Source organism: Furipterus horrens, unplaced genomic scaffold, assembly GCF_987537825.1.
Source record: "Furipterus horrens unplaced genomic scaffold, mFurHor1.1.pri manual_scaffold_10, whole genome shotgun sequence".
Taxonomy (NCBI): domain Eukaryota; kingdom Metazoa; phylum Chordata; class Mammalia; order Chiroptera; family Furipteridae; genus Furipterus; species Furipterus horrens.
In genome coordinates, this window is record NW_028327180.1 from 38,694,979 (window position 1) to 38,708,490 (window position 13,512).

The following is a 13,512-nucleotide window of genomic DNA, read 5'->3' on the forward strand; positions in this document are numbered from 1 at the left end:
AGAGAGAGAGAAGCCTTAGCAACTCTTAACTGTTGTATGATATTAGGCAAGTCACTTTGGTTCTCTGAGTGTCAGTTTCCCCAACTGTAAATTTTACACACACACACACACACACACACACAAATCACTAAATTATGAAAAAAAACAAACACCAAATACCCGTAAGTCCAAAAGTAATAGTGATGGCAATGAGACAAGTTTTATACAACTATATAATTATTTAAGGCCCAAGGTAGTATGTGTAGTACAGATAAAGGGACATAAGAGATATATTTATCTCATTTCATATCAGAAACATAACCAGAAATGAGTAAACTGGAAATCGCTATTAAGGATGAGCTATTTACAAAGGCAATACCATATATCTAATAATTAAAAGATTTCAGTCCTGCTCTGAATTTTCATATACAAAATAAGTGCTACATCTGAAGGTTTTTCACATTTTTTCTATCTAGTTTCTCTCCAGTGTTTGCTCACATTTACAACAAAATTTTAAGAATGAATAAAGGCATCCCAGAGTCCTGTGTTCAGAGTACCTGCTTGCAGATATTCAAGATACATGAAGGCTCTCCCACACTGCCGACATTCAGGTATTCTTTTCACTGTGTGTTCTCACGTGTTTTCGCAGGGATGTGGGATACCTGAAGGCTTTCCCACAGTGCTGACATTCATCAGGTTTCTCCCCAGTATGTGTCCTCCCATGCACTCGCAGGTTGTCAGGATACCTGAAGGATTTCCCACACTCCTTACATTCATAGGGTTTCACGCCCGTGTGTGATCTCATATGTCCTTGAAGGGAACAGAGACGGCTGAAGGCTTTCCCACACTGCTGACACTCAAAGGGTCTCTCCCCACTGTGCATTCTCACATGTATTCGAAGGGATGAGAGAAAACTGTAGGATTTCCCACACTCTTTACATTCGTAAGGTTTCACTCCGCTGTGTATTCTCATGTGACCTTGAAAATGTTGAAGCTGCCTAAAAGCTTTCCCACACTCCTTGCATTCATAGGATTTTTCCCCACTGTGTGTTCTCACATGTTTCTGAAGGTAGGAGTGACTCGTGAAGGCTTTGCCACATTGCTGGCATTCATAGGGTCTCTCCCCTGTGTGTGTCCTCACATGTACTCGCAAGGATGCAGCATACCTAAATGCTTTCCCACAGTGCTGACATTCACAGGGTCTCTCCCCAGTGTGTGTCCTCACATGTACTTGTAGGTTTGCTGGAAACCTGAAAGCTTTCCCACATTGCTGACATTCATAGGGTTTCACCCCACTGTGTGTTCTCACGTGGCCTCGAAGGGAGGAGTGACGACTAAAGGTTTTCCCACAGTGCTGACATACATAGGGTCTCTCCCCACTGTGTGTCCGTGCATGCTCTTGCAGATTAGTGAGATACCTGTAGCCTTTCCCACACTCCTTACACACATAGGGTTTCACTCCACTGTGTGTTTTCACATGTCTTCTGAAGTATTTCAGACTACCGAAATTTTTCCCACATGCCTTACACTCATAGGATTTCTCTCCAGTGTGAGTTCTCACATGTCCTGTAAGGTAAAAGTAATACATAAAGGCTTTCCCACATACTTTGCACACATGGATTTTCTGTCCACAAAGACCTCTCACATGTCCCCGAAAGGATGAGTGACAAGTGAAAGCTTTTCCACATTTCTTACACTCAATGGAGTTTTTATTACTGAGACTCGGCACGTGTCTCTCAGATGCTCTCCCAGCATCCTGACACTGATAGGATTTCTCCACATGGTCTGGTTCCACATGAGTGCTCAGACACAAGACACACCTACAGGCTTGTCCACACTCCTCACATGGATAAGGTTCATGCCCAGTGGGAGAGCTTCGCTGATCCATGCAGGCTTTTCCACATTTAGTGTATTTATAGGGTTTAACTCCAGGCAGATGTCTCTCCTCCTGGTTCAGGATATCTCCACATTGATTATCTTCATTAGTTTCACAGGGAGTCTCCAGCACATGACTTCTGTTCAAATTAGGAAGCACACTATCAGTGATTAATGATCATAAGTGGTTTATTTATTAATGATTATTAATAGTGTTAATAATTGTTTTAACCACATATTTACCATTTTCAATGCATGGGTATGTTTTTGGCACTGTCTGCATTGTTCCATCATGAAACAAGCTTTTTGCTCTGGCTGAGTTAAAATAGAGTCATAACTTTCAGTGTTTCTGCATATGGGGTTTCCTGATCATTGTTTCCATCTGAATTCTATTTTAGACACTCAATACCTACATCACATTTATGAAAATAGTGTCGCATAAAAATTCTCTGAGTACACAATTGTTTAGCTAGGTTTATACTTTCTCTTTAATTTCAGATTAGTCTAACATTCTGCTGAGATTCCCAATTCCCCTGTGCCACTCACCTCAAATGCCTCTCTTGGGGCTGGTGCTGATCTGCAATGTTATAAACTGTACAATTTTCTCTAAAATCAGGCCAGGAATCATTTCTTGTGAATCTCAGTATTTTCTCTTCACTGCGTATTTTATTCTCCAAAGTACCCTTCCCAGGACATGATGCATGGGTTTTAACTTCAGTGAAACAATCTGTAACAACTGATAGGATAATTCAATTAAATTTCCTGGGAAAGAAATGGTGAAATAAAGAAAATAAAATAAGAATGTATGATTAATTTTCATATACTGATAGAAAAGTATAAATGAATTTTATAAGGAAGAATAAGTTTATTTTTTAAAGATTTATTTTATTCTCATTCAAGAGAGGCAGGAAGGGAAAGCAAGAGAAACATCAATGTGAGACAGACACACACCAATTGCCTGCCTCCTGCATGCGCCTCAACTGAGGACCAAGTCAGCAACCTGGGCATGTTCCCTGACTGGGAATTGAACCAGCAACCTTTGGGTTACTGGACATTGCTCCAACCAACTGAGCTATGCCGGCTAGGGCAAGAAAAATAAGTAAGCAAAGAAAGGATCTTTGCTATTTGGGTCTTCGGCAATAACAGGAAAAGTGAGTCAAAATGGCAACCTGGTAGCACTAAGAAATATTACAAAAACGACAGAGACCAAATAAAGATAAATGTTATCAAAAATGCAAAGTAGGGAGGAACTGGGCAAAATGCATGTGTCCAAGTACTCCCATTACAAGAGGAGATAGAGAAAGTCTTCCCACATGAGGGAGGATACATAAAAAGTCCAACAGGAAAGCCACTAAATGTAAAACATCACCTTTCTCAAATACAGACTGAGTCATGTTTCTAATGGATTTGTCCAAATATCAATCCCTTATCCAGTCTCACTCCTCCTGAGGGTTGTTGCTCCCTCGAGTTCTCAGATAAAGCGGCCCTAGATGAACCCTTTCTTTACAGCCCCTGCTGCTATCAGAAGACAGATGGTGTGTCTGACTGATGTCCTACACCTGGAGAAAAGGTCCTCATGATGGAGGATGGAAGGCAACAATCTATGAGAAGGACCCATAGTTGGGTTTCATGGCCAATGGTGAAGTATATAGTATGGACTTAATTGTAGCATGACCATGTCAAATTTGTATTAATCACAGTGTAAATGTCTCAAGGATGAAAACCATAAAGCTGCTCTCACTTCCCCACAGCAAACTGGAGATTTATGCTCACACTTAAAAAATCAGGAACCTCAGATTTTTGTTCAAAAGAAATAAAAAGTAACTTTAATATGTAAAACTTTGTTATTATGAAAAAAATATTTGACTCTAGATAGGTTCCATGAAGGCCTGGGTTGCATCTTTTTTTTGACACATGGCCCTTCCTTGGACCCAATAAATAAGGACAGCTGTAAGAAATACTTTTGACATAAAAGACAGTCAGGGATGAAGCCATCCTTACCCACTGAGGCCAGGTTCCTGAATGTCTCCAGCATCACTTCTCTGTAGAGCTTCCTCTGAGCACCATCCAGCAAAGCCCACTCTTCCTGAGTGAAGTTCACAGCCACATCCGCAAAGACCACCGTGTCCTGAAATATCCCACATATTCTATTTCAATAAGTCAACACTTTCCCAACATGTGCGGGAGGATGGGGGAGGCCAACAAAGATTGAAACTCTTAGAACTCCTGAGCTCAGGCTCTCTTGGGAAATGACAATAAGCAAGCAAACCAAATGCAGTACAGTCAGTTGTGGTAAGAACTTCGAACTTTGAAGCAAAGTGCAAGAACAAGTGATATAAACTTATTCACAAATAGAAAAAAATGATTTTTAATAAGATAGAGCAGATTCTGAGTATAGAAAAACTAAAAATGAAATCATCATTCAGATAATGTGGAATCGAATACTTGGCTTGCTCAAGTTCTTTGTCAGCTCCAAGATCTAGAACCAGAATGTCAGAAATTCATGAACACAGATTTCCAGTGCCACTTGATCTAAACAGCTCTCACCTTGGAATTCAACAGTATTGAGGAGCCTGATCTAGTCTCCTCATCTCTGACAGAGGCAGAGACACAACCCCTCCCAGGATGAGGCTGACACTGTGGGCACAGGTATAGGCCATTGCTGGGGCCTGGCACACCTGCTGGGTAAGAGGGAAATCTGGTCCCTGAAGAAATTTTCAAACCTGCAGGGCCTCTCAAATGAACAACTGAGTGCCCGGAATTTGAGGAAAATGGTCCCACAAAGAATCGCTGAGAGAATTGATGGTAATAAGGAAAAGGCAACTTTAACAGAGAGAAAAAAACTATTTAATGTACACTTTAGAGCAATATTAGATGACATCACACCAATGAAATAAAGATCAAACTATTATTTTTTTAAAAAATCATGAGTCTGTGGTGATGCTGCTGTAAACCTATGGTGCCACCAGTCATGTAAATGTATATAGCACATACAATAATGTATATATTACTTGATAACGATAATAAGGGCTATGTCACTGCTTTATGTATTCCTAAGGTGCCAAGAGACCAAGGCAAGAGGCTGACAACTCCAGTATTAAACAAAGTTTATTAAGGAAACTTATGGATAGAAGCAGAGTCTCTGGCAGCAGCAAGATGGTATATATCTCTGCAGTAAAAAGGGGAAGTGGGTGTGATATATATAGTAAAGAGGCCGGTGCTAACACTGGTGACTTGTAGCCACGTGTCACATTCTTGTTAAAAGCTGTATAATCCAAAGCAGTAAACACTTAATGGGCCCACTTGTCCTTTCAGGTGATAGGGACCCACTTATCCAGAGGTGAACTGGTGCTCAGCTAGCTTCATAAGATGGCATTGGTCACATTAAGTAATGGGAAACATCACCTAACTATACTATTTTTTCTCATTATGTTAAACTGTACTTTTTATACTTAGAAGTTAGCTGTAAGACAGGATGCCGTGTTACCGCGCACAGCCTCCTACATCTCCTATTTATTGCAGCATTTTCTTTTGTGCTTAACTAAATCTCATGTTTTTCTGTATGGTAATGTAATGTACAGGCTTGTAGCCTAGGTTTGCAGTAGGTTACACCATCTAGGTTGGTATAAGTGCACTCCATGATGTTTGCACACTGACAAAATCGCCAAAGGATGCATTCCTCAGAATGTATCCATCATTAAGCAGCATATGATTGTGTGTGTATATATATATTCACAGTAGAATTATTCAAAATAGCCCAAAAGTGGAAACAACTCAAAGTCCATTAGCTGAATTGGAAAGTGAAATGTAGAATATTCATGCAATGGAATACTACTGGTAATAAAGAAATAAAGTACTGATGATCCATGGCACAATAAAATAAAACTTAAAAACATTACTAGGTTTCACAAAGACCACACATAGTATTAAATCATTTATATAAAATGTACAGAAGCAGCAAATCTGCAGAGATAGAAAGTAGATAAATAGACACTGATGTTTCTCTTCCTCTCTTTCTCCCACCCTTCCCCTCACTCTAAAAAGAAATAAATACTGGCTAAGGTGGAGTAGCAGGTAGACATGCTTTGCCTCCCTCCACAACCGTAAGAAGAAATACCACTACCTCAAAACTAAAAACCACCAGAACTATCAGAAAATTGAACTGCATGGAATTAAAACAAAGATATAAAGAAGTGATACTCACCCAGACAGGCAGGAGGAGCAGAGCCGGGGTGGAGAGAACACGGTGTGGTGGCAAGGCAGTGGCTATGGCCAGCCAGTGGAAAGAGCAGTCACACATTATAAAAGTCAGCAGGGACACCTGGGGAGTGATCCAGGCCCCAGACCAGATTGCACAGCTCAAGGCTCCAGCACCGAGGGAAATAAAGCTTCATTGCTTTTGACTGTGAAAACCAGTGGGAGTTGGGGCGGTGGAAAAACTGCTGGTCTCTCTATTTGTTTAGAGGGCCCCCGCAGACATAGAACATCCACAAACCAACCCACTCTGGGAACCACAACCAGGGCAACAGTTAAAGGGGTGCCAGTCCCATAAGGGAAGGAGAACTGCCTGGAAAAGGGGAGAGTGCTGAGCAAGCAGCATTGCTCCCTCTCAGACCCCTCCCCCACATACAGCCCCACAACGTGGTGAAATGGGTCACTGTGTACTGAGGAATACCTAAGGCTCCGCCTCTTACAACCTAACAGGGCAACAGCTATACCTAAGACACAAAAGGCAAACACAAGAGCCTGTCAAGTTGAGGAGACAGGGAAGTATGGCCCAAAAGAGGGAACAGATCAAGGTTCCAGTGGGAGAACTAAGCGATGAGGAGATAGCCAACCTAACATATGAAGAGTTCAAAACACTGGTGATAAAGATGCTCACAAACTTGACGGAAGAGATTAAGTACAGCAAACGCATAAGGGAAGAAATGAAGGCTATGGTAAGTGAAACGAAGGTAAATCCACATGAAACCAATGGTGAGGGGAAGGAAATCAGGGTTCAAATCAACAATTTGGAACAAAAGGAAGAAATAAACAGTCAACCAATATAGAATGAAGGAACAAGAATTGAAAGAAAACAAGGAGAGACAATTTTAAAAATGCCAAATCCAAATCACATGGATGCCAGAAGGAGAAGAGGAGGAGCAAGAAAGTGAAAGCTTATGTGAAAAAATGAAAGAAAACTTTCCTAATTTGGGGAAGGAAATAGATATACAAGTCCAGGAAGCACAGAGAGTCCCAAACAAGCTAGACCCAAAGAGGACCACACCAAGACACATCATATTTAAAATGCCAAATGTTCAAGATAAGGAGAGAATATTAAAAGCAGCAAGAGAAAAGCAGAGAGTTACCTACAAAGGACGGCCTATAAGACTATCAGCTGATTTCTCAAAAGAAACTTTGCAGGCAAGAAGAGGCTAGCAAGAAGTATTCAATATGACGAAAAGCAAGGACCTACAACCAAGATTACTCTATCCAGCAAAGCTATCATTTAGACTGGAAGTGATTCCCGGACAAGGTAAAGTGAAAGGAGTTCATCATCACCAAGCCATTATTATATGTAATGTTAAAGGGACTTTTTTAAGAAAAAGAAGAAAATCAAAACTGTGAACATTAAAATGACAACTAACTCACAACTATCAAAAACTGAATCTAAAAATAAAAATAAAAAAACTAAGCAACAACCAGAATAGGAACAGAATCGTAGGTATGGGGATCATTTACAGGGTTATCAGCTGGGAGGGGGAAGGAGGAGAAATGGGGAAATGGTGCAGGGATTAAGAAGCATAACTGGTTGATACAAAATAGAGAGGGAGTGTTAAAAATAGTATAGGAAAGGGTGAAGCCAAAAAACTCACATGCACGACCCATGGACATGAACTAAGGGGGGTGCTGGGACTACTGGAGGGAAGGGGGGTACTGGATGGAGGGGAGCAAAGGGGAAAAAACTGGGACAACTGTAACAGCATAATCAATAAAATATACTTTAAAAAAAAAAAAAAGGAAAGTAGATGAATAAATTGTCAGCAACCAGGCTTCAGGTGTGGGGTACTTGATTGAGGGTAACTGCCAGTAGATACAAGCTTTCTTTTGGGGGTGATAAAAATATTCTAATATGGAGATAGTTGCACAATTCTGTAATTATACCAGATACCACTGAATTTTATACTTTAAACAGGTAAACTTTACAGTATTTAAATTATATCTCATATAAAGCTGTTAAAAAGTTCAAGCTAAAAATACAGATTGGGGCAAAGAAAGGTTTACAGTTGTGAGTATGCAAAACACAGAGCTTATTCTTGCATTACTATTTATTAATTATTGTATTCTTTTCTATACAAACAACTGTAAACCTACTTTGGCCCTACCCTGTATACCCTTCTTAAACTAATGGCATTTGTATTTCAATACAACAGAACTTGACCAAATAAAGTACAAGATCGGAGCAAAATTTCAGACATTTCAGAGATTAAGCACATTGAAGAGATATTATAAACCACTTGTGGGAAGAGATTTGTTTCTAATAGATGTAACGGGATAAATGTATAGAAATCAGTAAGGATACCTGAGATGATGCAAGTAAAGAGAATATCTGAAACATCTGTGGTCATTAAAGAAACAAAATCAGTTGATTCCACTATCCCCACAGACCAAATGCAATTCTCAAATGGTTCCTAGGCCAGATACCAAATAGTCAAAAATCAGTGATTCCAAATTGTAGGAAAACAAACAAACACAGAATATTACCAAGACCAGAAAGGAATAATTCAAAACATATTCAAAGGCAATAATCCTCACAACTCTAAAGGCAAAAGGCTTTTTAAAAGGCAATCTAATACATAAATGTATAAAAAGCATAATAACTCAGACTTTTGGCCAAGATGGAGGCCTAGACAGACACGCTGTGTCTCCCTCTAGAACTAAGAAGGAACACAACTACCTCAAAACTACAGACAACCAGAAGTTCCAGAAACTGGAGCTGCATGAAAGTCCAACAAACAAAAATATAAAGAAGAAATACTCATCACAACAGGTAGGAGAGGACGTGGTGTGATGGTGTCAGCAGCTGCGGCAGCGGCAGGCCGGGGGAAAGCACAGTCACACGTTTTAAAAAATAGGGAGGCACACATGGGGAGCACTCCCAGCACCAGACCAGACCACACAGCTCACAGTTCCAGCACCAGGGGAAATAAAGCCTCATTGCTTCTAACTGTGCAAGCCAGTGGGGGGCTGGGGTAGAGGAAGAAACTGCCAATATCTCAGCAGAGTCTGCTTGTTTAAAGGGCCCCCAGGGTCCTAGAATGTCTCCAGACCCACCCACTCTGGGAATGACCACCAGAGCAACAGCTACAGAGGCACCAGTCAGATACAGAAGTGGGGGAGGTGCCTGGAAAAGGGATGAGTGCTGAGCAAGCGGCACTCTTCCCTCTCAGACTCCTCCCCCACATACAGCACCATGATGTGGTGAAACGGGACACCCTACTGACGAATACCTAAGGCTCCGCCCCTTACAACGTAACAGGCGCAACAGCTCTACCTGGGACACGGAGGCAAACAAACACAGGAGCCTGTCAGAATGAGAAGACAGAGAAGTATGTCCCAAAAGAGAGAATGGATCAAGGCTCCAGTGGGAGAACTAAGCAATGAGGAGATAGTCAAACTTACAGACAAGGAAATAGCCAATGAACAGACACAGTTCAAAACACTGGTGATAAAGATGCTCACAGGCTTGACAGATATGTCTAAGTATGGAAAATGCCTAACGAAAGAAGTGAAGGCTATGCTAAATGAAGGAAAAATCCACATAAAATCAATGGTGAAGGGAAGGAAACTGGGATTCAAGTCAATGATTTGGAACATAAGGAAGAAAAAACAGTCAACCAGTACAGAATGAGGAAACAGGAATTGAAAAAAATGAAGAGAGGCTTAGGAAACTCTGGGACAACTTTAAACATGCCAACATCCAAACCATAGTGGTGCCAGAAGAAGAGGAGGAGCAAGAAAGTGAAAGCTTATGTGAAAAAATAATGAAGAAAAACTTCCCAAATTTGGCAAAGGAAACAGACATACAAGTTCAGGAAGCACAGGGAGTCCCAAACAAGCTAGTCCCAAAAAGGACCACACCAAGACACATCATATTTAAAATGCCAAAGGTTAAAGATAAAGAGAGAATCTTAAAAGCAGCAAGAGAAAAGCAAAGAGTTACCTACAAAGCGGTGCCTATAAGACTGTCAGCTGATTTCTCAAAAGAAACTTTGCAGGCAAGAAGGGACTGGCAAGAAGTATTCAATGTGATGAAAAGCAAGGACCTACAACCTAGATTACTCTATCCAGCAAAGCCATCATTTGGAATGGAAGGGCAGATGAAGTGCTTCCCAGACAGGGTAAAGCTAAAGGAGTTCATCATCACCAAGCCATTATTATATGAAACGTTAAAGGGACTTATTTAAGAAAAAGATCAAAACTATGCACATTAAAATGACAACAAACTCACAACCATCAACAACTGAATCTAAAAAATAAAAACAAAATCCAACTAAGCAAACCAGAATAGGAACAGAATCATAAGTATGGGGATCATCTGGAGGGTTATCAGCTGGGAGGGGGAAGGGGAGAAATGGGGAAATGGTGCAGGGATTAAGAAGCATAACTGGTTGGTACAAAATAGACAGGGGGAAGTTAAGGATAATACAGGAAAGGGTGAAGCCAAAGAACTTATATACTAAGCGGGGGTGGGATTGCTGGAGGGAAGGGAGGTGCTGGGTGGAGGGGAGCAAAGGAGAAAAAACTGGGACTACTATAATAACATAATCAGTAAAGTATACTTAAAAACAATAAAATAATAAAAAGCATAATAATCAAAATCAAGTTCATTTCATTCCAGAAAGGCAAGATGGATTAAATACTGATTGTTCAATAAGTATAATTTATCCCATTGATGAAAAAAAGACACACAAACCATAAGCTTCCACTTCATAGATGCTGAAGACATGCTGGCCTCATGTCACTGCTCACTGATAATAACACAACTTAAAGACAAGAAGGGAACCCACATAGTCAGAAAGAAATGGTGGCTATATAAAGCCCAGAGCCAACTTCCCATTTAACAGTGAAATATTACAACTGTTCCCTCTGAGATCTGGAACAAGAAGGGAAGGAAGGGCATGTATACAATTGTATACCTGTGAAGGCCAAGCCAGTGTGGCCATGGAAAACAAGAAAGTGGGAAAAGGGTTTACAAAGTGAAAATACTAAACTTTACTAGTATTAGATTTACTAGTACTAGATTTAGTCCTGGCTGGTTTGGCTCAGTGGATTGAGCGTCGGCCTGCGAGCTAAGTGTCGCTGGTTCGATCTTCCAGTCAGGGCACATCAGAGAAGGAAAACTCTGACTCCAAAAAACCTCCGCTGCCTTGCGGCATACCTCTTCAGGGGAAAGGCTAAGGGAGTAAACCCCGACAGAAAATCCGGAGCCGGAGTCCCTAAGGCGGTTCGACACTGTAGTCAACACCGGCAACTCCTGCGGCGCACCTGAAGCCAAGCTGTATTGACTCCGTCTTTCCCTTGGACCCTTCAGCTGCGAAGAGAGGGGGGCTCTGCTGCATGGGCAACAGCAGACCCTCCATATCACCCTGCCCAGGCTCTGTAGCTTCAGCTTCACTGGAGAGGACACTCCAGCGTCATCGCAAGATGTCGATTCAACACGGGAGGAGACAGATACCGTGTCACTCCCGAGTCGGACTGCACAGCCATTCTCGGCGGTGCAGATAGACTCTTAAGAAGCTACACCATCGTCTCTCGAGACGGACGGCTGCCGACGGAGTACTAGATTTAGTATTAAGAAATCCCCCAATCCTACAAATTATTAAATTTATAACTGATCATAGCAGGGGTACTGGTTAAAGTATAATATTAAAAAATCAATTTCATCACCAATCATACATCCGATAAGGGGTTAATGTTCAAAATTTATAAAGAATTCATACAACTTATCACCAAAAGAGCAAATAATCCAATTTAAAAATGGGCAAAGGACCTTAATAGACACTTCTTCGAAGAGGACATACAGAGGGCTCATAGACATATGAAAAGATGCTCAATGTTACTAATCACCAGAGAAATGCAAATTAAAACCAGAAAGAGATACCACCTCACACCTGTCAGAATGGCTGTCATCAATAAATACACAAGAAACAAGTGTTGGCGAGGATGTGAAGAAAGAGGAACCTTCATGCACTGTTGTTGAGAATGCACACTGGTGCAGCCAATGTGGAAAGCAGTGTGGAAGTTCCTCAAAAAATTAAAAATGGAACTGCCTAATAACCCAGTGATTCCACTCCTGGTAATATATCCAAAGAAACCCAAAACAGTATTTTGAAAGAATATATGCACCCCTATGTTCACTGCAGTGCAATTTACAATAGCCAAGCTATGGATGCAAGTCATGTGCCCATCAATAGATGAGTGAATAAAAAAGCTATGTTACACATATACAATGGAATATTATTCAACCATTAAAAAGAACATCTTAGTGGAAAAGAGGCCTCTGCTTCTAGAAATCTCAGCATATCTTCAGCTCTCAACCCAGAGATGTGATGGTTAGTTTTACGCATCAACGTGGCTAGGTCATCATACCCAGCTGTTCAATTAAACACTAATCAAAGAGCTACTGTGAAGGTATTTTGTAAATTAGGTTAATATCTCCAACCAGTTGACTTTAAGTACAGGGGATGACTCTGGATAATGTCGGTGGGCCTCACCCAATGAGTTGTAAGGCTTTAAAAGTAAACACTGAATACTGATGCACCCCTATGTTCATCGCAGCATTATTTACAAAAGCCAAGCTATGCAAGTAACTCAAGTACCCATCAATAGACAAGTGGATAAAAAAAGCTGTAATATATATATATAGTGGAATATTACTCAACCATGAAAAAGAATGAAATTTACCATTTGTGACAGCATGGACGGACCATTTGTTCTAGAAAAGGGCACGCTGCAAGAACCACTGACTTAAGATAAGAGTTTCAGATGTTTCCTATGTTTACCTATGACAAAGCCAGAGGGAAACACCCCACATCCCAATTCTCTGGGACCTAAATGATTGGTTGTACTGTTCTTCCAAGCAGAACAAAAGCTTGTCCCCCAGACCTGAGTTTAGCTTCTTTCCTAAACCCAAACCCTGAAATTAGGCCTGTCCTCAGCCTTAGCCCACAGACACTCCCTTCTGAGAACACACTGGCATGAGGATCTGCCATCCCAACCACACCCGGTCCTTCCTACTTTTGATGACTCCCCTTTATAAAAGCAGAACTCAGAAAGCCCAGCTCTTGAGATACTTGCAGATGGATGGTCTGAGAGTTCTCCCTAGTGCAGTCCCTTCTCTCCATCTCGCCTTACAAAGCTTGGATGTTTCAAATTTCACAGGCTTGACCAGTGATCACAGTTTCCCATGTTTTACCCGAGATTTACTAGACTTCTATCCTCCCGACAGGCCCAGACATTGTCCCCACCTCGTCTGAACAAGTACTTAGAAGCAGACAAGGACCCGCTGACCTGAGCTGAGAATTCGCTGGCCAGAGAGGCCAGCTGCTGTCACACTGCCTTCCTGCTTACCCTCCTGCCACATAAAAGAACCCGCTTCTGATGAGAGACGCA

General features: G+C 41.3%; 1 protein-coding gene across 1 annotated transcript; it reads right to left on the reverse strand.

Moving 5' to 3' along the window:
• Window positions 1–516: 516 nt before the first annotated feature.
• LOC149999643 (uncharacterized) lies at window positions 517–6,199 on the reverse strand. Its single transcript, XM_090289252.1, has 4 exons — window positions 6,059–6,199; window positions 3,856–3,982; window positions 2,401–2,590; window positions 517–1,994 (listed from the first exon to the last, which is right to left on the reverse strand). Exons 1-4 carry the CDS (start codon window positions 6,152–6,154, stop codon window positions 587–589), a joined length of 1,821 nt encoding a protein of 606 aa, XP_090145378.1. The 5' UTR covers window positions 6,155–6,199; the 3' UTR covers window positions 517–586.
• Window positions 6,200–13,512: the final 7,313 nt, after the last annotated feature.